The sequence below is a fragment of the Platichthys flesus genome, chromosome 6 (assembly GCF_949316205.1).
Source record: "Platichthys flesus chromosome 6, fPlaFle2.1, whole genome shotgun sequence".
Classification (NCBI taxonomy): Eukaryota; Metazoa; Chordata; class Actinopteri; order Pleuronectiformes; family Pleuronectidae; genus Platichthys; species Platichthys flesus.
The window spans coordinates 20,081,021-20,108,688 of record NC_084950.1 but is presented as its reverse complement, the minus strand read 5'-3'; the positions used below and the strand labels follow the sequence as shown (position 1 = coordinate 20,108,688).

At 40.9% G+C, this 27,668-nt stretch overlaps 1 protein-coding gene across 4 annotated transcripts; it reads right to left on the bottom strand.

Moving 5' to 3' along the window:
* Positions 1–881: 881 nt before the first annotated feature.
* On the bottom strand, positions 882–26,683 carry mfge8b (milk fat globule EGF and factor V/VIII domain containing b). Of its 4 annotated transcripts, none has more exons than XM_062390202.1 (11): positions 26,486–26,683; positions 16,880–17,002; positions 16,633–16,764; positions 15,805–15,837; positions 9,733–9,846; positions 9,209–9,390; positions 8,808–8,963; positions 8,268–8,412; positions 6,342–6,544; positions 6,094–6,249; positions 882–3,885 (listed from the first exon to the last, which is right to left on the bottom strand). In XM_062390202.1, the coding sequence occupies exons 1-11, from the start codon at positions 26,553–26,555 to the stop codon at positions 3,742–3,744; spliced, it is 1,458 nt and encodes a 485-aa protein (XP_062246186.1). In that variant the 5' UTR covers positions 26,556–26,683; the 3' UTR covers positions 882–3,741. The 4 variants fall into 4 exon arrangements, with proteins under 4 accessions (XP_062246186.1, XP_062246187.1, XP_062246188.1 ...); XM_062390203.1 differs by having other exon boundaries at positions 6,342–6,526; XM_062390204.1 differs by lacking the exon at positions 15,805–15,837.
* Positions 26,684–27,668: the final 985 nt, after the last annotated feature.

Below are 27,668 nucleotides of genomic sequence, written 5' to 3'. Positions count from 1 at the left end.
TCTTTTGATCGACTGCAGCTCTGATAAAGACGCTTCTGTTAACTTGCTTCATAACACAAAATTGGCTTTGAGATTGCAATCTCATTATTAGGGGTATCATTTTACATTCAAGAGTTTGTCAAATTTGTTTACTCAATCAATGTTTTCATGGTTTTTAAACATCATATACTTCTTAGGTACGTGTTTCATAAAATGATTTACAAATTAAAACTAAAGTATTATATTTGAATCATGCAGTTTTGGGACAAACTGACGACATGATTCACATTGTTATTTTAAGATATGACTAATTCTCATGAAAGCTTCAAGGATGTGAGGAACCAATAATGACTTACTGCTTAAAAAAGAACTTAAACAGCTGGTTCACTGTGGATGGTGGCCACTGGACGGTAATGATAATTAGCTGGTATTTTCTAAGTGAACACATGAAGGGACTTAATGTGGAGGAACAACAGCCAGGTTTCCTGAGCAATAACATCGACCCACCCAAATGTGAGGAATCGACCAGAAATAACCTTCACAGTGTCGCAGCATGAATGTATTTTCATTTGATTGTGTGGCTGGAAGCTTGCATGGATCCCCACTTCAGCGTGACCTCTGTACAGACTGTAATGAGGCTGAGAAGAAGACGATGAGCCCTCCTCCAGTGAAGATACCTTTGGAAGATTGTGTGTTATAAAGAGAGATTAGGCCCCTGGGCTGTTTAAATGCTAAACAGGCAAAACGACCCTCAGTGCTTTAGACCTTTTGATCTTCCACCTTTTTAAATGGAAAGCAGCTCAAATGAATTCAGCATTATAATTAATACTATTCACTAAATATTTAATCTTTGATCTTCACAGAAGTACAGACCATGGTTGAAGCAGAGTCAATTACAAATATTGTTTTTCAAAATTCTTTATTTATTGTTCATTTTAAGATACAAAGGCCAAACATAAAGGAATCCTCTTAGAAACACAACATTGGAATACAAAAATTTCAAGCAAAATTCTGTGAAGTTAACAGTCAAAATAGCAAGAAACAAACTCATATAATACCATAACAACACATCAGCATTTTTTTTTTTTAATCCATCATAGAAAACCTGAAGAACGATCAAACAAGAGAAGTACAATAATTTGTATGTTGATGGACATCTACAAAATAAATGAAGCTTTGTCACCATAAATTCAGATGGGCTCCACATCACGAGTCAATAGAAAGCATGCAGTCGTGGATAACAAGGGGGGCTGCTCATGGATACGTCTGCGACAATAATAAATATTGTACAGTGTTTGACACCATCAGCCATCCCAGCCTCTCAATGACACCGCTATCCCCTCATGCATTTTTAAAGATCTCTAATTTAATATTCATTGTTATCGAAACTAACGGTGTAATATTGCACAAGCCCATAATTCATAATTCATGGGGTGGAGCGGTTTAGAATACTGTGACGGGGGGGGGGGGGGGGGGGGGGCTGCTTGCAGAAGCAGATGATAGGGCGGGTCCTGTCACATGTCCGGTGGAAGCGTAAAAATCGCCTTTAATTTGGTTTCTCTCTTTCAGTCTTATCAGCGGGACCGCAGCTTTCAACTGGAGGCTAAGTGTTGGACCCTAAATAAATGGTCGGCAGCAAACATCTAATATGAACACACTCCTGTTCTAAAGTACTGTGTATGTGCATGTCACATATTAACACTAAACACTAGACTTTCAAAACTCAGTTTACCAAAGAAACAGCAAGTCTATTTTCTTCTCTTAATTTTTTTTTTTTTAACTTTTACATGTTATAATGACTATGTTTTATGTTTACGGTTCGTTCTTCAATGTACACAATACAGTTCTTTTTTTTGTTTTCATATATTTCAAATATCAAAACACAAACATCAAAGTGCCTTAAAAAAGTGAAAGTAGGTGAACACAACTAGAAGCACAGCTGAGTGAGGGGATAAGTGGCGTTTCAGTAGCATTCGCTGTACATGAGGAGCAGATCTGCACTGACCCGAGTCATCGCACTGTTACATGTTCCAATTTGCAGCCTTGTTAACTTTCAGTTTATGACGCTAACCAGCGGGTTATACGCGGAATTGTTGGAAGAGCATCGACTTAATGTAATTATTCCATGAGTGCTACGTGTTATTTGAGAAATCCTGTCAGCCAGATCAAACGTGAAGTGAGAAAGATCAACCCAAGCTTCCTGTCACTCCACTTCAAACATTCTGCTCAAGACAAAATTAAAATTACTGCCAAACAAAGGTGAAATAATTGAGTTATTCTGGAAATGGAATAATCAGAAACATTTGTTATCCACTGGAAAAAGAGTTACAAAGTGGCCGATTTCATCACTTAAAACCCAATTAACATAATTTTACAATCAGCTGTAAACAGTGGGCTCTAGTTTGTCAAACTTGTCAAGTGCTACACTTTTGTCACATGCAAGTCTTGCACACATCGTTATGATTTATATGTTGGAACTAGGTGCCACGATAATGTTTAAAGGCTCAAAACATATAGATACTACACATTTTGTTTACAGCGTCCATGCTTTTTCAACATTCCAACTTCAAAAAACATGCACACACTGCAGTTGGGAGAACAACTTCACAACTTGGGAAGTTGGACCTTCCAAGGAGCATGTAAATGCACAGTCATTTTCTGAATGAGTAATGTAAGACTTGTATAAATGTCATTTTAGGGCTGAAGATCTCACAACGCACGGCAGCAGCACGTGGAAATCTCGCCATTTCTTTTGAACTTTTTCACTAAAGATTTGAAACTGGTTCATTGACTGATTATGTTCAACATAATGAATGAATGTAGTCGATTCTTTGTTTGGTTTAGTGTGGATCTACATCAGTGCAGTGTTTTTCTACAGAAACCCACAGGAAGAAAAAAAAAAACGAGGGTGTGTTTGGCACAAAACTTCACCCTGATGAGGCCAAATGCAAAAAAGTGATTCACATGTAACTTTGTAAAACCAGACCACAGATTCACATACAGGTTCAGTAAAAAGACAGATTCTGTCATTGGCTACTACACATACAGTATATGTTTAACCAACTTTAACACTGTTAACCTTTATGAACTGCAGGGACCAGAATATTTTGTGTATTATCTTTTCTCTACAAACACAGAAATTGTCTCAACAAGAGCAATAATCAATCAAAAGCATCAATGTACTGTATTGTCTGAAGATAATATATATTCTGTGTGTGTTGGGGTGGGGGGGGGGATCAAGTGTGCAAGCGGTTAAATGGAGCTTATGTACATCACCAGCCGTGGGTCTTGGAGGTTCAACGTTTCAGGTAGAACTGATGTAGGATCAGGCAGCACCAACTGATACAGCAGCAGTATTGTTACCCCTGACCTCTGACACCGGGATCAACTTTCATTCAGCATGTAGGTGACACAAAAACAAATCTGACCCCGGAAGATACATGGCCACTTTTTTAAGTTGTCACATAAATTGCCTCTGTCTATTCAGCTAACGAAAAATGAAGGGACACAGGAGCTAAACTCTAGGCCCCAGTGACAGTGGTGAGGGGTAACGTCTCCCACCTCTGGGTGGGGGTGGTGAGGTGCTACTCTGGTGTTTGCTGCCCCCTAGGGCTGAGAGCAAGGCAGTGCAGGTGTGGCTCAGGAGAGACAAGGGAGAGAGGACAGAGGAGGAGAGAAGTGGGAGGAGGAAGGAAGTAATGGGGGGGAGGTAGAGAGGGGAGTCGAAGGGAAGAGGAGAGGAGAGACGGGTATTGGGCGGAGTTACTCGTCACAGCCTAGGAGCTCCATTCGCAGGGTGATGCGCTCGTGCCACTCCCACGGCAGAATGCGGACATATCGAGCGTAGATCGGCGGCTCCAAGATGTTCTTTTTGTGAACGTTGTTGTCACTGTTGCCGGGGAAGATCTGGACAGAGAAAAGCAGCGAATCAAAACAACACAGAGCCACAAAAACATTGAAATAACGCAATATGTTTTTATGCTGCAACCTTCCTTGACGGGATAGTTCACCGAAAAATGATAATTCACCCATTATCTACTCACCACTATGCTGATGGAGGTGAAGTTTTTGAGTCCACAAAACACTTTAGGAGCCAAATCCAATACAATTGAAGTCAGTTGTGACCTCTTCTTCAGACATAATAAAAGAGAAACAACTTTAAAGGCCTCCATTCTGCTTTTGTGGTGTCATCCAAATGTCAGCAAGCACCGACATTCATATTTGACTGGAAACTGTGTCATTTACACCATGTTTTAAGCCTAAAAATCCGCTAGTGGATGTAGCAACATCCGAAAGCGCACCCCACGTGTGAGGTATCGCAAACGTGTGGGGTGTTCTGAGGTACCTGAGGGTACATGAACTTAAAACTTGGTGTAAATGTCACGTTTCGAGTCTAATTTGAATGTAGGGGCTAGCGGACACTTGGATGACACAACATGAGCAGTATGGAGGCAATTTCAGTTGTTTGTTTGTATTATTATGTCTGAAGATGAGGTCACAACTGACTTCAAATTGTATTGGAATTGGCTGCAACACTGTTTACCCCTGAGACTCCAGAAGTTTATCCCTTTAGGCTCATAAAAGATTAGAGTTCAGGTGTTGAAACACTTTGTTCACTTCATTTTATTACAACTACTCATTATAATCAGTCATTATTAACATTGTTTTTCACGATTAGAGCCTGAAAACAACCGGGTTTAAAATGAACTGCTGTCCAAAAACTAAAATACAGGTTATCGGTCTTTGCAGTACAGGCCACAGAACTCTAGAATGACACACAAGCTGATATAGTACTTTCTACATCTTTTACTGTTTTTAAATCCCTTCTTAACCTTTCATCTAGGTGTGAATTTTATTTTATTGTTGTTTTATCCATTTGTTTTATCCATTTCTGGTTGTCAATCCAGAAAAGTGTTATTATAATTATTAAACATGTATGGAAATAAATGTGGTAAGGTATATGTGGTAAAGGTATATTTTAAGTGATTACTTCCTGTGGATGACTTGTGACTCACAATGAGAGTTTAACAATGAGCATATGAATTCAAATTGATTCCCCATGTGTGAGTTGGAAAAGCGGACAATCTGACTTTTATCTGACTGCATACAAGATGCCAGAGTAAAACCACGTCAAAGGAATTTTGGCAATTTAAAGAACCTCATAAACAAATGCGTACATGATCCCATCAAATAGAAATTCAGAAACTGCAGTCATAAAGATTTAATGGATTAAGTCAGAGCAGACGAAATCAGAGCTACTCCGCCTTGATTTATTGACTCGGTTTGGTTCATCTGGCAGATAAATGGGTTTGTGAATGCATCATGATGGAATGCGTACAGTTAACAAATAAGGCACAGCATCAACTAGATTGGTTCAATGTGTGTCAACGAGAACGTCAGATACAAGTAAGTAAAGCTAATATAAATATCATTAAAGTACATATTTCTTGTCCTATACTCTATTGTTATATCGCAAGTGTCTTTTCCCCTTTAGTCTTTATTGCTTTTATACGAAACAAATAAAGAGTAGCAGTGTTTTTATCCAATAATTTGTATTGATAATAGTGTAATGCAGACCCGACGTTTTCATCTCTAATCCATTTTCCTATTTTCTGGTAAATCCATCTTCTTTCACTCTTAAACAATAAGAAATCTATTCCTCACATTTATTTAAAGTAATAGTTTTAACAATTGTCCATGACTGGGTGTGGTCATATAGACATTAAGCCAGTTTCCTTGGCTGGAGGCAGAATTTTGAACAGACGCTAATCTTCCTCCTGCATCACATTAGTTATATTAGCCAAGTAGAAAATACATAACTTCATGGGAATTATATTTCAAAGCATCTCGTTCAGCACTAACTTCACATTGTCCCAGAAGGGTACAATCACAAGGGAACTCCAGACGATATAAGAGTATAGCTTGCATCTGTATGGACACACTGCCTCCAGCATGATTGCCATTTTATTAGTATTTTTCTTCTGATATTGGGTTAATAGAGAAGCGAAATAAGTTTTCCCGAATAAATCCTCAAGTTTGGTCATGTTACTTGATATGTTTGATAAGCTGTTTTGACTTAACATTCCTAACCACGTTTCTGCCAGCGGGACTGACCTTGTCTGTATTTGTGGTCCCATCCTTCACGATGGTCCAGGACTTCCCGTCGTCACTGTGAGCCACTTTGAAGGCCGTTACAAAGTGAATGGCACCAAAGTCCTTGGCCCCCTGTGTGATGATTCCTGAGATCTTTTTGGGAGCTAGGAGGTCCACCTGAGCATACAGAAGCAGCTACACTTTAGAAAAGCAGTGTTGGGGGGGAAAAAAGCAACATGCGGCTTTGTCTTGTTCTTTTCCTGCTGTACCTGCAGCCACTCAGATCGGTTGTTTGAGGCGGCGGTCCAGGCGTTCGTCTTGCCCTGCTTGTCCAGTCGGGCGTAGTGAGGGTGCCAGTTGAAGGCCTCGATGCCCCAGGTGCGGAAGGTGCTGGAGGCTGTGATCTGGCGGTCAGACACCAGTCGGGACTTCATGCCCATCGGCTCAGAGCAACCTGAAGTGTTTGAATACACTGTAGGGGTGAGACCAGGTAGAGTAACAGAGGAAGAGACAGAGAAAAAGAGGAATGGAAAGAGGGAGAAAAAGAAAGTATGATAGACAGGGGACGGACAAGAAGCGGCCCAGGCCAGCCAGTGATGCGAGGCGGCCAATGGACATTTAGATGTGATGATGGTGGAGGACGAGATTAGCAGGTACAGCAGGCAGAGATATGACACTTAGGTCATTATGTAGCTGTAGCTGAGCTAATATAGTGGAATCTAACAGTGCACTCACTCAACTATTTGTGTATACCAGCTGTGGAGTAAGTTAAGGGCCATAATGAAGAAAACAAAATATTCTAAGATTTCAAGAATAGTCTCATTCTAGGAGAACAGAGTCACAATATAACCAGAAAATAAATCGTAATTTTATGTGAATAAAGTTATAATTATCTTTCTTGTAATATTACAACATAATTCTTGTCAAACAAGTTGTAATTGTAGTTTCTATCTCTTAATAATACAAGTTCCTTCAAAATTAAACCTTTATTCTGATAATATTCCGTCTTTATTCTCATAATATTGTGACTGAAATCTCGAAACTTCAACATGGCCATAATACTCACACATCATTAATTATATGATGATCCTTCACAAGTTTGCAGTATTCTTATACTCACTGTATCAATTCATATATCCAGTATGAACAGAATGTTAATCATGAAGAAAACTTGTTGAGCTCATTATTTGGCTGCAACAGAACCATTTAAATGAGAGTGGCTTAGTAAAGCAGCAGGGCATGCAGGTCAGATGAACAGAGAGCGAAAGCTGCATCAAGAAATTCAGAACTTCAGCTGAACTGTTGTTGCCAGGCACCATGTAAAGTAACAGCTCATTCAAAATCATTTTCATGAAATCATTTTAAACTGGACTGACCCAAGAAAGTGGAATCGAGTATCTCTTGTCCGACTGAAAGGTGACCTCAGCACCAACAGGCTACAGATGGCAGATTGAACAGTTTTGCAGTCATGCAAAAAATGGCAAGATGCAAGAAGAACAGACACTGACAGAGAACTGACAGAACCAACATTAAATGTGTAAAAAATAAAACAAACACACACTGGTTCATGATAACAAAGAAAAGCAAAATAAGGCATTTCTTGTACAGTACAATAAAAATAACCCAGAATTTGTTTCCTGCTTGGTGGACACATTCAACATTTGATGAACGTGTGTCGCCATCATTTCAGTAAGAAATGATTATTATTAAACATGGATTTGATGAGAGCTCCAGGGATCCTCTTGCAATACACTCAACAGACTCTATGCATTTGTATTCAAAGTTACTGAGTAATGACATTTTCTGAGTAGGGCTGGGCAACTAGTAACAAATGTTTCAAACCCAACATTTATATCCTGCACCAACATAATCTTGCTCATGTCGGTTAATACGTTCCCCAGTGCTCGTATTCACCAAATGTGGGGGGCCTAAAATAATCATACACTAATCATAATCGAGGTAATAGTTTGAAATAAATGTGATATTGATTGGAAGTCATATCACCCTGCCCTTCCAAGTTTAAGACTGAAAATAACTAGTGAGGAAGAGCAGGAAGTGAATGCTGAGAAAGAGATACGAGTAATGTTTCCAACATTGTTTCAGTCACTAACAAACAACAGTGAACTGAACACTTTGGGTTTGTGGGTGTACATGCAGAGTGTGAATGTTGTATGTTCTTTTGTGTGTAAGTTTACCATTGAGCTCACAGCCCACCAGCTCCATGCGCATGGTGCAGGCCTTGCGACACACCACAGGGACAATGCGGATAAACTGGGCGATGATTGGAGGGTCAAACAAGTTGGTCTTGGTGCCGTCATTGTCAACGTTTCCCACAAATACCTAAGACACAGGTAGGGGGTTAGCAAATAGAATCAAGTGCATGGTTAATAATTTGTCATTTCATAATATTATATCTATATAAAAATCATAAATATTTTCCTTAAACTGTGAGTTCCCTAAAGAAATCCTCTGTTTCATATACATTAATGTGGTGTGATTCGTCAAACCAAAAGACAGTACACAGTCTATCTGCCGTAGAATGTGACCAGACACTGCAGTTTGTTTTTGTAGAACAGTCAACGCTCCATCTAGTGGTTCATTTATATCTTTAGGAAATATGGCTTGGTTTGTGTGTTCAGACTAATGTCTTTCAATGTGTCGCAGGGGACAAAAAACAGCTTCAAATAAGAGTTGTGGGCTGTTAGGCACTGAAGTGTCCTGACGTGTGTCCTCACATTATCCTGTCTCTGTCCTTCGGTTCTGTACATGGTGAATGTCCTGCCGTCCAGGCTGGAGGCCACCTTGAAGGCCTTAACGAACTCTGCTGTTCCTATGCGACTGGCGCCTTGAGTCACGATACCTGTGAAACGCATTTTCCTCTGCAAGTTGATCTGGAATTGAGGAAAGGGATTAATTTCCTTTTTTAATAGAACTTCTATACATGCGTTCAACTGAAAGGTCAAGTGTTCCAAATATTTGATTGCACAATAAAAAATATAATTAGCCTGATATAACAGTTGACAAACATTTCCACACAAAACAAAGACCTTGAGACTACTAATACTAATTAAAGACTAACATCCTAATCTACCCACTGTATTAATTTTGTGCATATCTGCTGAAGCCCTGTTCTCACCTCTATCCATGGGTTCCTGTCATGTGCAGCAGCGCTCCAGGCATTAACCAGCCCCTTGTTGTGGAGGCGGGAGAGCTCAGGTCCCCAGCGTTGCAGGCCCAGCAGGGTGTAGCGGACTGATGAGGCTGAGATCTGGGATTCAGCGATGCCCCCTCCCTCCATGCCAAGCAGAGAAATGCAGCCTGTGGAGATGAAGTGTGGAGGGAGGGCAGACTCAAACGTCAGCTTGACATTTCCCTAATGGAAGTTTGGCTTACAATAACCTTTCAGACACCTGATTGCAAGGTTCCTGTATGAAGGTTAACTCAACGGGAAATCCACTACTATAAAAAAATTCAGAACAACTGGAGAAGAGTAGTGAAGACATGGTGCCTGTCCAACTACTAATGACAAGAAAGAGCCATGTGTGACTATATAGTTACATACTCAGGTCTAATCTGATATATCTTTAAAAAAAATTCACAGATCTTTGCAGCCATCTGGCCCTCACATGAGAGCATGTTTTTGTGTCTGGTAACACTTACGCAGTTGGCAGTGTTTGCCCACATAAGGCGAACGGCAGTGGCATTTGAAATCTCCTTCCAGGTCCCTGCAGGTGCCTCCATTCTCACATGGCTGGCCGGCACAGTCGTTTATATCTGCAGAGAGATAAACCCTGTCATCACTGTCTTCTAACATAAAAAGCTCACCGGTCAACTTGAATCATCACGTCTGGACATAGATAACAGTTAGGTGTGAGTACAGATCAGGTCATGCTGGAGAATTCAGTTTGAATACTTCCCAGACTGAGGTTAGCTGAAGCCATGCTGACAGGAGCTTGTTGTTGTTATTACAGTCAATGTAGCCTTGTTCAAGATAAGTTGCGTCAAAGAAGCAGCTGCACCAGGAGATCATGAGGTCAGGGTGAAAGTACATAATGGAAGGCTTCCAGGAATGAATGTATAATGCTGGGTGCCTGAAGAAGATTTATAAAACTGTTTATCATACATGCCATGTGATTAATACGCCTTTTTTCTAAAAGTGAAAAAAAAAAAAGTTTTCTAAAAGGTTGAATGGCAAAACTTAGTTTTGAAGCCTTGCAACATGTTTTGATCAGATGAAATAAAAAGTGAATGAGTTCATAATGCATTTTTTTTCTCTTCAGTCTATTAAAAGCTTCCTTGCAATTCTTTGTACTTCCTCTCGATGGCACCCTTACCAACACTATCAGCTCTGAGTGTGAGTTCCATGAGTCGGGGAGCCAACGAATCGTTAGAGTCAAACAGGGATAAACTCAAACTCCTATGTATCTCGCCCCCTCGAGAACTGCAGCATGACTAAACCAGCTCTAGTCAAGGTTCATATTTAGCTGCTTGTACAGATGACAGCGCGCCAACAGGGGAATTTAAGTCAATCTCTGAAGCTTTTAGCCCTAGAAGTTGATAATATGCAGACAAACAATCCAAGCACACCGATGTGAGGAATTTAACCAGCAAACACACACATGGCACTTACCCCCCTACCCTTGTGCAGGGTCCATAAATAGCTCCATATTCAAACATTCATTTTCCCCCCAATGTGCATCCCTAACATCTGAATGATTAAGTCCACAGTCATGACACTTCTAGGTCTGGTGTGATTTCACTCGAAATCACACAAAACAGACTATTTCTAGCAGCAGCAGCTGAATATTTTAAACATCAAGCTCCAAACACTGTAAATAACCTCTTTGATCACTTAAGTGTCGCAGTGCAATTTGACAGCAGCTACCACCATCTGTATCCAGATGTGACAATACATTTGTAACATCAGATCATTTTAGGTTTGACTGGAAGAATGTGCAACTTAAATCTAAGTTTTTAGGTATTGCTAATTAGATAACAGGAAGTGTGAAGCAAGGGTGTTAGAAGACAGAATAAATATCTATTTGGATAGGTCAAATGGTATTAAATGTGTTTGGTAAACAAATATATTCAAGGCAGATGAGAATTAGCAATAGCCACCAGAAAAGGTTTAAACTAACTCTTGTGTGTTATATATGTATAATTGTATATTTAAGTTCAATTAAAAAAGGTTTGAATTTTAAAAGATGGATAAAGCTATTCATAATTTATTTGCTGAATAGTGGATGACTTTTGAGTTAGCTCAATTTATCTACAAACATTCCTAAATTCATGTTATAATTCCCAATGTAATACCTCACAAAAGCCCACCATATGTTTTTATTTTATATGAGAATACCACACGTGCAAGGCAGAGACCTGAATCGCTATTGCGGATCGACTGGTCAAGCTGTGACATGGGTCAGCTTGTGGCCGCCTCTCCAGTAAGAGGATTGGGCAGCAGAAGGACAATATAGTCTATTCAGCTTCAGGCTTTAATCTATTTATGTGACCAGCAGATAACGGCAGAGGGGGCTGAGGTTCACGCATCATCCATGAGAACTGTGCTGGAAATGACTAGATCCTACTGGTAGTTCGCTACTACCCACTGACGTATAGCCAACAGCTGAATTAATATGACTAAACAGAAAAGGTGAGGAAACTATGTTTTACTTAGTTTTTCTGTGCATGTAACACACTGTGAACTGTCTCAATCCAAGTCCGGGACAAGACGGCTTGAATTGTGTCGTCATTCCCCAAAGACACCGTTTCTGTCCTTCAAGTGTTGACACTGTTCAACTTACCTTAAGATAATGTGACACAACCTTCCCTGTGTGCTATTGGCACGTCTCAAATATTCATGTGTGTTTTGAATTAAAAGAAACACAGTTGACTTTGCTCTTTATTCAACTGAAGTGTCTGCCGCAGAACAGGTAGGTGTATTTTATTTACCAGTCAGAGCTGCAGGCATGACATGTATACGTTGCTCTCATTACTTCTAAACATGCCTCAGGGTAAAGACATCGGAACTACTTCAACAAACACAAATAACACAACAGTTGTACATACTGTATGAAGCAGCATCCTCTACTAAGCACTTATAGATTTTTGGAGAAGGGGCATGTGCATGGCCAGTGTCCAACGAACCCTATAGCTTACAAGAGAAACCGCTCACTACCACAATACAGAGAGTGTCAATATCTGTCTCGGCATGGAGCAAAAGCCAATACAAATCTGAAACTAGACCCTCATCAATGCAGGAAAAAAAAATCAAGGTCAGCTGGCAGTGCATGTGGTGATCAGCAAAGCTGTCTCTGTCTGTGCCGCAGCCAGCCAGAGATGGGGCTAAAAACAAGGTGCAAGTCTGCGTCTGTCAGCCCGAACCTGCTTTTTGTACTGCTGAGCACAAAGAGTAGATGGTGTCACGTTCTCACAAACCTCACAGTGAGAGGCCTTAACCCACAAAGTAAAAACCATCCGTGACTTTTATTGTTCCACAACGACACTTTGCTACAGTGACCGTGTGAGGCGTGAAACTAAGAAAAGTCAGAGATGTTTGTCCTTACGAAAGTGTCGCTCAATACTGTAATACTCAAGTGTATGGGACAATTGGGATGAACCTTGCACAAAATTGAAGTCGAAAGTCTGCACGATAGTTAAGTTAGACTAACATAAAATAAAGAAATTACATATTTTTAATCACCACTCCTATGTAACCATGGTTGGGAGACCAAGGGGGCGTGCTCTAAAAACATTATGGTCACCAGACAAGACCACAATGGGATTATTGATGAAGAAAAAAAGGTTTCCAGATGTGTCATTTGCTGTGCACTGTGTGGACTGGACTAGCATTAGTACACCAGGGAGCGCCACAGCAGCACCCGGAATAGCTTTGAATTGGACGTCTGCCAAGGGGTCAGTCTGCTGGAGGGATGCAGAGCCGACTTGAAACTTCTGATGTCATAAAGTATATTTCCAGAGCATATTATTTAAAGCTGTGTCTCTAAGCACCCACCCCGAATCGAAAAAAGTATGGTGACATGGTTGACTCTTTCTTTATAGCAAACATACAGAGGAACCTTAAAAAAGATCTTAGGCAGAGAAATAAATTGTCACCAAACTTAAAAAGTCTTGAATTCATGTCCTTGTGGCTTGGATGGATAGAAAAGGGAGTCCCATGGATGTTGACAAACAACGGGTTTCCCATGACTGAACTCCACATTGTGATGACATATTTATACAGCACGTTGTTATTGGAGTTTCTGAAGGAGCTCACACAAAGCACTCAACCCCTATCTGCATAGTGTGGTCAATGGCATAGGAGAGGCAGTGGTCTAGTGGCAGGAACTTGGACTATGGGCAGAGAAGGTCTCTGGTTCGTCTCTGGTTCGACTCCACGGAGAGACAACAAAAGATCAACCTGGATTGATCTGTCCAAAAATCCAAGAGTCTCCCTACCCTGTCTAGTGCCCCTGAGCAAGGCACCTTACTCCCCCAACATCTGCTCCCCGAGCGCTGTACATGGTTGCTCACTGCTCTGTGTGTCCTGCACCAGATGGGTCAAAAGCAGAGGATACATTTCCTTACCTGCATGAGTGTGCCTTTGCATGTCTGTGCATGTGTTTGGGACTAATAAATGCATCTTAATCTTAATCATAGGAGTGACGGATGTGAATATACGGTACTTAACATTCTTTCTTTACTTTTCTCTTTGTTATAAATCAAATAAATATTAAATATATATATATAAATATATTATTTCTTCGTATTTTTCTGGTACCACAGAATTGGAAATGTTGTTTTCGTCATCAAATCTCTGAAACAAGACTCCCCTTGATTTATTTAAAAAAGGAACTTAAGGTAAGTCTCAATTGTCACCAGCTCCTCATCAAATATAATTTTAGTCTCCATGAAATAACCGTCTAACCGTTCTATCCAACCAGCTGTACTGGTTTCACTCTAACGAAAACAACCACTGTGATTAACTGTGGCTACAGCTCTCATGAGTCATAACTGTTAACAGCCTCTCCAGTCCAAACACCTGACAGCTGCTTCTGCTACTTAAAATATTGTTGTAATTCCAGGTAAGCAGATCTAGTAGATTAAATGTAGCTTGTTAAATGGAGACAATAGTAAACAAGGAAATTCAAGTCAGAGAGAAGCGAGTTCAGTTCATTTAAAGATAACTATATGTAAAAAATGTCAGATCTGATACAAACCTACTTTATATAAATGTATTAAATACACACATACACTCACACTCCATAAGGGGCATGGAGCCCAGTCTGCCCACACTACCACATGGGAGGAGCTGAAAACTCAACAGACAGAGCAGCACACCCTTTGGCAACATCCAAGCAGAAAATAACTGCGTTTATCTGGTGAGAAAATCTGGAATTTAGAGACGTAAGAAAGAAAAAGGCTCGCTCTTCCCTGACTGTTTCCTTCCATCTGCTTCAGATTCCAAAGAGAATTGCCATTAACCTTTCTCTATATTTTCTCTGCATCTCCACACTCCTCCCCACCCACTCATAGAGGCTTTTAGGCCAATTTGACAGGACAGTCACAAGTGCTGGAGCCAGACCTGAGCAGTGAGTGTGACATTGTCAGGAGGGCAGACTTAATTCACTGTTCCGCCTCCACTTTCACTGTTTTCGCCCGGCAACAGTAGCAGTGCTGACGTTGTGAGCGCTCCGTGTGGGCCGCCACTTTCTGTTGGCTAGACCGGCACGAGGGATAAACTGTGTGTGTATGTGTTTACTAAACAGGCTGTATATGAGATCAAGGGCCGTATGGGGTTGTTCACAGAGTGCACACGTGATTTAAGGTTTGTCCATTAGAGATTTGATTTCAGCCAAAATTGGTTTCTCTAAGGAATTTGAGTATTTTAGGGGGGGAAAGATACTCAGCAATTCATTTTATACATTTTAAAAAACATTCATTTAAGAAACTCATTTATTATTGTTTTTCTACTTGTTTTCTACTTGTAATTACTGGAAAGTGCACACACACAAGAACAATTAAGTGGTCACAATACAGTAATCAGTAGCTGTGAATGGAGGGGTTCTAATAACCAGTATGGTCAAATGAATTCCCCTCATCAGTGTGGCCCTGAGGCGTTATCTAGTAAACGACGTAAATGCCTGCTCTGCAGAGGGCTCCTACTCTGACAGCTTACTTACTTGAAGCACTTTCCAAATGTGGATTTTTATGAGCTGTGATTTGTGGTTCTCAGGGTTAAAAGTAAAAAAACAGAACAGTTAACTTGGACTGTATTCAGTAAAATTAGTATGTTTGGAACATAAACACTGGCGGGGGAAATGTAGATTAAAATAGATACTTTAAAAAACAAAAAAAATGGCCTTGAAGCCATATGCATACATTCAGTAAAGGATGAGGAGTTAAACTACTAATCTATGAGTATGAAAGAAAGTCTTCTTTTCAGGGTTGGACAACTGATAAAAAAGTGTGGTGGTGTATCTAATGCTGACCTCACTCTCAATGCCACCTTTTCTGCTGGACCTGAGTCAGGAACAAGGAGAGATAATGTTGACCACAACCCTTCACCGCCTGTGAGAGAGTGTCTATGTGCATGCACGGTGAGTGTTTATGCTTGTGTGGGAGTGTTTGTGGAATTCCTCTGCCTCCACATGCAGCCAAAGAAACAGAGAGCACCTGGATCAAAGTAGGAAAACACACACAGACAGGCCGTTCTCTCATGAATCCCAGTTTTACCTTTTTGAGAACTTAATTCTGCCCCTTGGACACCTAGGATAAAAAGGCACACATGGTCAAACAAAGAACGCACTTAGGCTTTTCCTAGAAGCTTCCTGCTAAATTAGTTCTTTCTGCACACGGGCCTACTGTTATTCTGCCGCCTTCTCGTGCAAACAGTAGCCATCTGTCTTTGTCTGCGAGGCTGGAGGCTGTTGGAGGAGGGCAGCACATGTTCCCACCGTTGTTTCCCTCTCTTAGGGCCTGACCCTGACTGAACCAACCTGATCTGAGTGACGTGTGAATGAAGCTCCCATAAGGACCACAGCTGACTGTCTGGTGGCCAGCACTTACGACAGCTGTCTCCAAGTTAGAGTGCCAGGTAAGACAGATAAACAGGGACCTCCTCAGCTTGGCCAAATGGTAACGGAGGAATGACTGGGAGTAGTTATTGTCAACAAATCTTAATTACACGTGTAGTATAAACCAAACAGGCTCAATAGATGTTGTGTGTGTAAAGGCTGCAACTAAGACTTACCTACTGATCTTTACAAACAGTAATGCTGTTATGAGATGCGTTCAATATTCCCAGTCAATCTAGTCTTTTCCACTACAGTAAAGACTTGACAATGGCCAAAATGTAAATACACAAAACACCTTTAAACTGGCTAGAACAAAAATGCCTTGAAATAAAAACATTGAGTAAGTTTCCGTGAATCTTGATTGAATTAGTAGCAGACTGTTAATCAAAGTGTCAGAGTTAAGCACAACTTTACAGAGAATATTGTTCAGTCGCCGAACAACTATTGTAATCCTCATCAAACAATCGAAGAGGGAGAACAGACTTACTGTTCTGGCAGTGGACACCTTCAAAGCCCGGCTGACACTTGCAGACGTACTCGCTGAACACGTCACCTCTGCGGGATTGGCCCGTCACCTCGCAGATGGCATCGTTCTTGCAGGGATTGGGCTTGCAGGGCCCTTTTGGAGAAAAAAAAAGACATACATGAGTTGAACAGAAGTGGAGCAGTACTGTGTATTGTAACCTCTAATGAATATGTACTCTTCGGGAACTGGGACAGGATAAATGACTTACCACTCTCAGTCTCGTTGCAGGTTTCTCCAGAGAAGCCGTCAGGGCAAATACAGATGAACGGAGTTCCTGCTCCAGTAACACAGGTTCCACCATTACTGCAATTATTCACCTCACAGTAATCACCTGCACACAGAGGTAGAAAGACAGGGTGAGTGCTACAGACATTTCAAACAGTGACAAGGAGCTGAAGTAGAGCAGCAGAAATGTCTCTAGTAAAGAACAGAGGTCTGCGTTAAGGAACCTCATGAATCCAGAACGTTAACCATTTAAAAAAACATTTTACCCACTCAAATTGCAACACTTTCCCAAAAGATGTTGATTTGGTTCAAAGAGTCAGAATTAGATTAAAAGAAAAAAAACTAGGGTGGCTCACTTTGCTGCAGTGGTTAGCACTATTGCATCACAGCAAGTTTTCCTGTTTAGCTTGGGTCGCTGTGTGTAGTTTGCATGTTCACTTGGGTTTTCCCCGGGTACTCCAGCTTCCTCCCCCTGTCACAAGACATGCAAATTGGGTTTAGCTAATTGGGGACTCTTAAATGACCATAGCTGTGAATGTGAGAATGACTTGTTGCTTGCATATACACATTTGCCCTCTGATACACCCCCAAACCCAAAAGGGATAAGTGGTAGGGATAATGGACATATGGAATAATGATCTCATAAAGCTGTAGTGGATAAGAGTAGTAAATCAATCAAAACTAGAAATTAGTTTCTAGTGATTTGAAAGAACATCTGATATCTGAAGACAATGTTAGCTGAGCTTTAGAAAACAATTCAAACTTTACTGCATTGCATTGAGTTCTTGGCTACTTTCATTCAAATATCTTTAGTTGATCAGACTGGGGTTTGTCTTCCACATTTCAATTTCCTAAATGCCTGGAAGCTCAGCGTTTCCTGTCAATAAACATCTGATATCCCCAGACACATTTCAGGACAGGAAGAGGACGATCAGATACTGCAGCAGTTGTGACTTGTCAGTGGTTTTAGAAGAGTCGTTTTTTTTAGCATTATCTGAGAAGGGCCCAAATCATATTTTCTTTCTTTAATACTGTGGTGGACATTTTGGGTGAGAGAAATTAAATAACAATTCATATATCGAACTGTCTTTGGTGAATTTATTGTAGCAGGAAATACAACAGTGAATATAAGAAAAATAACAAAAGCGTATATCTAAGAATATAATCAATAATTTATCATTATGTATCAGAGTCAATTTTAAGCTTAATAAGACAGAGTTCTCAACATCCCAGCTTGAGGCAGAAGCCTGAAAAACAAGAGTTCAATCCTTTGGATATTTATGATATTCTGGTCAATCCACTATCGCCAGAAAAGGAAAAAAAACTTTCATCCAGGAACTCTCAGCCAGCTCCCACACTCTGCAATCAGCACTGATTCAGTGTCAGTGCTTTGGGTGTTCATCTTGCATCTTACAAGGTCAAGGGAGGTTCATGGAGTAGAAAAACATTATATACAAGGTAGAGCAGACATGTCTATGTCCAGACAGTTACATTTTCCATTACAATAACATGTGCCATTTCCCCCCCTGGTAGCCTGCTGAATGTTGGATGTGTTGACTGTGTAGACTGAACAGCTGAGTAAGCCGTCACTACACTGTAAACGTAACAAGGGCACTGGATGCTTCCACCAGCTCCACCTCTGCTCTGCCAGAACCTGACGATCTGGCAGCTCTCAGGGCATGAGGGAAATCATGTCATCCAGCTCTGGGTGGAGAAAATAAAGGAATGCAGAGGCAAGGGAGTACAGTGAAGACTGTAAGAGCAATGACTTGTAATTGTCAGTGTATTAAATATTTAAAATAAACATCTAAGATTGAAAAGTAATATGATCAATTCAACTAGATAGCATAGAATGTATCAAAATACCAAACTAGGCTCTATGGTTTGAACAACAAACCACGTGTAATTACAGTTTCCTGCACGTACACCTCGTAAAAACACTGCGGAAATGAACTTCTAAATTATACCCTGATATCCCCATTTTGTCACTTTAAATATGGAGAGTGTAAATCATTTGGGAGCTTTTTAACACCCCCTGAGAGGGCAGGGATGACATTACCAAGTTAACATTTAGCATTTGGATAATTGATGAGGAAACTGTGGTTGACACCCAAGTGTGACACTGGTGGTTTAAGAACCAAAGTGTGATGGTCTATAGGCTAAAAAAGCCTATAGACCATTGGTTTACTTTCCCATTTACTTTCCATCGGTTCAGCAGGGTGCTTATTCCACCACGGACAAAAATACTTACGTACAAAAGCACTGTTTAGTCCTGCTGAGGCTATAATTCTCAACAACCACAATATCGCAGCTGAAACACATTTCGAAGACACTTGAAACTTCCTATTGATCGTAGATCCTGTGTCCTATCCATCTTGCCCACTTCAATTTGATCCACTAATGTGCACAATTTGGACGCCATTCTCCATTGGAGGAAATGTAATGTAGATATGTTACACCACTAGGGGAGGAGGGAAAAATAGAACAAAAGAGATCCACTTTGCAAACATCCGTTTGGCTGTTTATCCACTGAACTGCCCTTCTCATGGACGTCAAGTGTTATCAGCGCTGTATCCAGTATCATGGCCTTCAAGTGCCTTCAAATCTCATGCGACTGGCACAGCCGATACATCCTTATCCAAATGTTGCTAACTGTTTATCTCTAGAGAAGGAGCACAACCTCTTTTCCTTCAGGGGCAGACCGCTCCAACAGGAAACTCCCCCAGTGCAGATAACAACATTAAAACAAATGACCTCCTGAGAAAAGACTAAATCTAATATTTTACTGGAACAATCTGACTGATACACTCAAGCAGGACGTGCATACCTCCACCAAGGTCCAACAGTCCCCTTATGAAACATTTTAATTCACGAGATCCAGATTTTTAATCCAATCTGCATCAAATTACACACACACAGAAAAATGAGTCTGTCAAACATTCCTGATTTTTTGTCCTCATCAAGAAAATGCTGGTTTTATGGATTTCTCTTTAGGCAATGCACACGCCCACTCATTTCATGGAAAATGGAGTGGTTTTTGCATAATGCTGCAAACTAACAAACAAACAAATGCAGATGTAAGCATAACCTCCTCCGTGGAGTTAAACTTTGTTTAACTGTCTCTGTAAACGCTGCTTGTGGTCTGCTCTGACAGAAGGGTAATGCAGTCGGATTTTATGAGGAATTTAAGTGAGCGATGTATTAGTCAAGGTGGTCAGTGACGAGACAGTGGTCAAACCATCAGAGACTTCTTAAAAATCCCCTAAGTGGTGCCACTGTCAGTAAAAACCACAACGGAATTAAATTACACAGTTATAAAGAAAACTGCTTATTTTTCCAACATATCAAGAGTATATTTATGATAGGATAGGATCACAAGACCGGCTTTAAGAAAAAACTGGCAATGAATTCAACCATTTAGAAAATGTAATAAGTAGCTGTCTGGGTTTCCTCCCTAAGCTCTGCTGCTGTTTCAGAGGAAACCACAAATTTGTTCTTCTCCTTAATCGACAGGAACAGCTGACAAATGCTGTTTCATATAAACACAACTTAATATTAAAAGAGAAATCTGTGGCTCTCAGTTTCGTTTCCTGAGAAATCCATGATGGAACAAAGGTTTGGATTTCAGCACTTCCAATTTCACTCACCTCAATTTAAAGGGTCAGTTCCGCCCTATTTCAAAAAACAATACATATTATATTGTGTATTTGTATTTGTAGTTGTCCAGAAATATATCACGTAAGGTCAAAACACTTAAAGTGCTGTTTGTCTTTTTGACTTTGATCTATATTAACCCTGTTTGGTTGCATGTGCCTAAAAAAAGGTTGCCGCTGCAGCAGTGACTCCTAAATCCCTTTGTAAGGAGGGATCGGAAACAAGCCTAGGCATGTTAGCATCTTGATGTTCAATTAAATATGAGACTGAATCTACCTACTAATTCCAGACATGTCTTTCTGTCTGTGGAACATGTATCTCAGGAGACCCTTCTTGTCTTATCGGCTACACACCTGGCATGGATCCAAGGAAGTGCAGTGTCGACTTTGGTGCAATTTGGACACGTTATATGTTCTATATTAATTCAATTTGAATCAACATGTAAACAGAGGCTTTCAGTCTGCGGGGGTGGCGTAGTGTGCCTTAACAGGCAGTCTGCAGTACGGGGTTAAACACGCCCTGGCAAACTGGCAGGGAAATGCCCAGGACAATGGGCTCTACCATTCTCCAGTTTGGGTTTAAATAAACAGGTGAACAACTCTTTGTGCAGCAGTGGTGGCTTCAGGGTTCTCTGGACTGAGTCCTGCAGTCGGACTTTACTTGCTGTGGCTCAATTACTGCAGGTCACTTTTTCAGAAAGAGAACTGCAAACAGCATCATAACAGGCAAGACAAACAGCCCATTCCAAACAGGCAGGTTTAGAACAAGTTCAGAACAGGCAATGCCTTCACAGGCACATTGTAAAATATCAACTGTTGATTGTAATTATTTGAAAAACGCTGATATTCTCCCTCATTAATCAAAGTTAGAGGTTCCCAGTATCTTCCAATGCACCTCATTAAATACATCTGCACAAATGACACCAATGTGCTAAGTGTACCCAGCGAGGGGTCCCACTTTAACTTAACCACAGTGACAGATTAGTAAGGAATGTGGAGTTATGGTTGGCAGAACAAGCCATTTCCACCGGGCATTGTGCTTCTCTCAGTCCTTATGAGTCATAGTCTGTGCCTTTCCCATGATACCTCGGTGCAAGAATGAGTTTCAAATACCAGACCAAAAACATAGAGCAAAACACAATGATTAAGTCATCAGTGAGACCCGCCAATAAGGGGTGTATGAGCTTGAGCCTCTGATATGAGGACACAGCTCAACACGCGTGTCATATCGGTTCATGTAGTGATATTCTTACTGCAAACATTGGGAGACATTAAATATCCTGTCACACGGAACTTAGCATCTCAGGATGTTCTGATGACAGCAGCTCCTTGATGTCCATAGATCGATAGAGCAAGCCTTTACTGACTATTTCATTTTCATCCTTGAATCTGTCGTGGCAATTCATACAATCCCACTCTACCAACGAGGAACGAGACACAATTCTCTTACAGCTAAATAAACTTTAAGAAAACCAGGCTCACATCTAACATGATAGCAGTGACTGCTGTTCTAAGTCAACACATCTCCTCTCAAACTGTATTAGATCACAGGTGAATGAAATAAAAAAAGGAAACAACCATCTTACAAGGATAAAAAAAAGGTACAGCTAATGGATAGAACCCTTTTACAAAACCAGCTGGAGGAAGTCATTTAAGGGCTTCGCTAAATTGTTATGAGGACGAAGGAGCCATTACAGTCCACAAGTATTGAGGGTGAAATCTCTGAGGACATTTACAGCAGCCCATATTGGTAAAACAGTTGATGGCTTTGGAGATAAAATACCACTTTGGGGGAACGTCACCTTAACATGAGGAGCGTTTGTGAATATTAATAGGTATTTCTAGGGACTACTTATGACTATTTTCTTTATTCAATTCCTTGAATTTGCAACTCCATGTTGACCAGGGATCTACTGGACTTATGCTCCATGAAGGTATGGTCATTAGGCCAATAGCAAAGTCTGAGAACAAGCAAAACAAATCTTGGCACTAGCAGGGGCTTTTTCAGTCCGACCACAGGGGTTTCAGTGAAAGCATTACAAATCAATAAGTGCTGCTCTCAAACTGAAAGACCACACTCATGGATAAACATAGAAAAAAACACGTAACTGCTTTATTTCACAGAATATTCCCTTAACAAGCATGTTGTTATGAAAATACAGAGTCCACAGCCATGGCCAAAAACCTCTTTCATCTGAATTACTCTTATTAAAGATGACATGAAGATTAGCAGCGCAGTGACAATTAAAGAGGGATTGGAAGGAATTAGCTTTTAAAAAGGAACTGCGAAAAGAGCCAGGTTGACCCTCATGATCCGCTCCATATCTGACTGAGTAGGAACCTTAAATTCACATGAATAAGCCTGAATATACTGTGCATGTTCAAGTGTGTGTGGTTACGTCACTGCTCCATGTCCTGAAGCCTGACAACAGTAACGCTCTGCGCTCTGCCACACACACTGGGATGCCAGAGCATATAGGCTGGCAGGCCAGTGTGGGAACTCTGTGTTCCAGAAAGCAAAGGAGAGCCACCCGCGTCAAACACGCACACACACACACAACGACACAGGTCAAGCCCTTGTTAAAACCGTTAAGGATGTGCTGAGGCATAATAAGAAGGCTTGAGACCTGTAGAGTGCTCATCAAGTCTGGTTGCCAAATTGCACCAGGAGACATTAGAAAGAGAAGACCTGGACATGGAAGTGGATTCATCAAGGTCGCCCTGCCCTGAGTCCTTAAATAACCCTAGACCTTTTTGTCAATATGAAGATCAGCAGGACTCCTGCTGCAGTTAGCTTTGTGTAATCTTCAAGTGCTACTCCAGAGCAGCACAGCCATCTGCTGCCGCTCAGAAAAAATAAAAACAAAGATAGCCAGCCGCTAAAAATACACTCACACGTCACGCGCCATCAACACAACAGCATGCTTTTCTCTGAAGAACTGTACTGGAATAATGCTACAACAACAACAGTCTCAGCATAATGTGATGCCAATATGCAACTCTGTTTCTGAGCTCTGATCACTTGAACTCACGCATTTCATGTTCTTGGACAGAAGTAGTGACTATTTTGTCATTGGCTCAATCTTTTAGCTCATATGAGTGCGTAAAATATTCAACATGGCAGATTGGAAAGTGGGACGAGTGATACTAATGATGTGGCCCAAATTAGACGATATTCCATATTGCAATGAAACATTGATTAAGGAAGCTATTCTAAGAGATTTGAGCGGGAAAGTAATAAAGTCATCAGAGCTGAAGAAGACAAACGCCTAAAGGGAGGACACAGCACACACAGATGGTACGAGTTGGATTTGACAAAGAAACGCACAGACATTCAACTTTCTCTCACGCACTTTCACAAACCTTCTGATCTCAAAAAGTCAGGGTATAAATACTTGACCAATAAAAAGTTCACTTCGATTAATAATCTTTTGATCAACCCACTGATTGTTTCACCTCTACTCTATTCATTAGTTTGGTAGTGTGATTTTTTGGTAATGTTTATTCTCGTTTAAAAAAAGACAAGAGTCTAGCTCTTGTCAGGGTTAAATTGCTAAAAACGTAGTATTTGAGCCCCAAAACCTGTTCAGTCTGTTGATAAGGAAAACCTCATTCATCAAATAGCGCAAGTAGAAAAAAAGGATAATTCATATTACTAAAAAAAAAACGTCATTAAAACAGGCATGAGACTAACTGCATGATCTGATGTGACCAAGCACATTCCTCACTTTAGCAGGAAATTATATTCCTGAATGAGGCCAAAGACTGCCTGATATACTGACCATTGAACCCTATTTTACTCAAGCAAGTGAATTTGCACAGATTCTAATTGCAAAGTGTTTCAGTGAACCTGACTGCATCCACATATTACACCCTCCTGCCACGCCATTGGGCCAGCATCTGGTTATATTTAGCGTGGGTTCCCTACGCTCAATCTCAAGTGGCCCTGTGATTGAAGACATCCTCAGTCCTTATACAGAAGACAGGTTTCTACTTCTGTGCCCTAAGCAGTTCATAGAGAAGACCAATGAGCCACAAAGTGCTGAGTTGAGCCTAATGGTGTAAAACGAAAGGGAAAAAAATGTAATAAAACACACTCCTCAGCTTTCATTTTGCCCTGTAAACCTTTCACATGACACAGCAGCAACAAGTACCTCCCCCCCCACCCCAAACTCCCTGACAGTGTTGAAAGGGTCTCAGTGAGGACTGATGAGGGTGGAAGTTCACTGGTATGTCTGTGTTGGCTGCTGCGTCCGGGAAAAGTGACTCAACGCTGTGGTCGGGGCAACCACACCTATTCTCTCTATACGGCCGTCCAGCCCCTGATCTTTGAGGAAAAAACTAGCTGGGATTTATGTGCTTCTCTTCAGGATGCAAATGTTTCTAGTTTCAGTTAGAACAAAAAGATATTAAAGGGAGGGAATTAAACATTTATGGAAGTGATGCACCAGGGGAAACGTAGCAGCCTGGCTGTAACGCATGAGAATGTTACAGGACACAGAATGTGATTATTGGCCAAATCTAAGTTAAGTAGAACCATTTTTAAGAAGCACCCGCATTAAGTCCCATGTAAAGCTGAAACCATTCCTTTTTAATCAAATAGTCGTTCGTCAGAAAGTAAATTGGCAACTAAACTTTGACAAATTTAAATTAAATTAAATACTACAGCTGATTGACCCTTCTGTCAATAGTTCTAAAAAACATTCGCTTAATAACAATAAATATGTAAATGTATTAAGAATTTATATTTTCAAGCTTTTTGAAGTTCTCAATCTGTTAAACGATAATTAATTTTCAAATATATGTTTAATAATGTGTCGGTCAAAGCTATAGAGTATATAGATCTGTATAAATTGTGGGCCCAGACTTAGAAAAATCCTAGAACCACCACTTGAGGGTTTGATGAGCAGATATGATGCCATATTTATATTCAAGAAAGTTATACATGAGCAATAGGGACTAGTTAAACTGTTCATCTATAGGCCTACAACTTAGCATTTGCTTCAGTTCACTGTTTAACTATTTTATACAACATTTCCACATAAATCTATTAATGAGTGGAAAAAGCCAGACCTCTGGAAACAAGCATTGATCCCTGAGACGTGGAGGAAACGTCAAAGCTTGACTTGTCACCACGAAAGGGGTCAAGAGTCCAAATGTTTCAGGAAAAACCACAACCTGTCTTTCACATGGAACCCAACCGACTTATGAATTCACCTCCTTGTCTGTTTGCACGCAGTGGAAAAGAGGATATTTTCACATTTGGAAAATACATCATCATACCAAGGGCTCATGTGACATGTGAAGTCTTCCCCTGTAGGTCTGCGAGGAAAAGTGAAGGCAGGAGAATGAAGCCATTTTGCCCTTTGTCCATCGCCCTAAATGTGTTTGATGCATGGAAATGCAAACAAAGCCAAACGCCAACGGCATGAGGTTAAACATAATAACCAGCTGTATCTGCCGTGCTGTTTTAAAGGGGTCACAGTGCATGTGACCCCTTTTATGGTTATTATGTTTAATAATGCCCTCAGGTAAACATTCATTCTGACTTAAGAGGGAAAAAGAGGAAACCCTTCAAACACGTAGCCATATTTCTTAAAGATAAATTATCTGATTATCCTTATAACTAATGTGGTCTTGTAGAATCCGAGCCGGACAATGACTCATTGCTCACATTCCCACACTGTGCTCTCGCTCAGGGAGGGTTCGAACCTGTGTGACTGCACATGTCCCACTGCTGGTGAAGTGACCGGGGGCCAGGCTCAGGTTTACACCTTCACATAGCAAACACACGGGCTCAAACTACATGGCAAGTGAGTGGGTTCGATCGGGAAGAGAAGACAAAGAGAGAGAAACCACCAACTCAACAGAAACCAGCAGCGCTCCCGGGACGTTAACGGTTTGAACTGTAAACAAACATGGACGAGCCAACTTACCGTTCACTGCCAACACCAGACAAGCCGCCAAAAGTTGCAGCCACATGAGAATACGCGTGTGCTCCGCCATGGCTCCTTTGGTTGTCGGTTGTTGGAGTTCTCGGAGGTCGGTGAAGGACAGCGGGGATATGCGCTTCGTTGCTGCCGAGGCTCGCGCTCGTTGTGCGCCTCTTCTGTCCCAGGCAGCAGCCGTGGAGAGGGAGCACGTGCGCTTGCGACCTCAGCCAATTGCGGTGTGGCATTTAATTGTAGCCCCGCCCCCTCCTCCTCGCTGTTGTTGATGTAAAAAAGAGGGAAAAAAGACCAACAGGGCAATAAATTACCATGGAAACAAAAGAGAGCTTTTATGGCCAATGATTTTGGTATTAATCATTGGCCGTATTAAATGGAATCGTCTTCATTAAGATCTTTAATGTGAAACCCTCTGAGAGATAACGAATGCCTCCCTGCGATTTTTGCCAGCTGCACTTACATTTAAGACTGGCCTAATTTATTGTCTCCATTGAGAGTGGGCCACTGATGGGTCCCCCCCACCCCCCCCCCCCACCCTCCCACCCTATCCCTCCTGCAAGACCCTCAGACTGGTGGAGAGACAAAACAAACCAGCCACAACCATGTCCGCTGAGGTTGGTTTATGGTTATTTTGCACGTCTCTTTGGTTGTGTTGCTGTGGCTCAATGGTCATTTCATGTCTCTTGTGGTTGTGTTGCACATCTTGGACTAATTTGGTCTCTTAACAGTCCTTTTTGCATTTCTCTGTAATTGTATTGTGACTAATTTTGGTTATTTTTTGTGTCTTCCAACAGCAGACTAACAAGCCCACTGACTGCTTGAGGCGAGAAAGAGAACAACACAGAAAGCTGCATGTTTCAGACTACAGGGTTCTATTTTATGTGTTTTATTATAACTATTATTGTCATTGTTATGTTATTATTATTGTTGTTGTTACAGCTGACTTATGCTGACAAAGAGAACATTCCGAAATCAAATTGCATTTAATTATTTTCCTTCATAATAATACCCCCCCTCAAAATGTCAGCACACAGAAAAACGAGAGCCACATATGTCACCTAAGTGTTTATGGACTATTGTTCATTGTGGGTGATGGGTAATGTGGACAGGAAGAGAAGCCCAAGAAAAAAAATCTGTTTTTTTGTTGGGATAAATGTGGCAAGAGTAAACA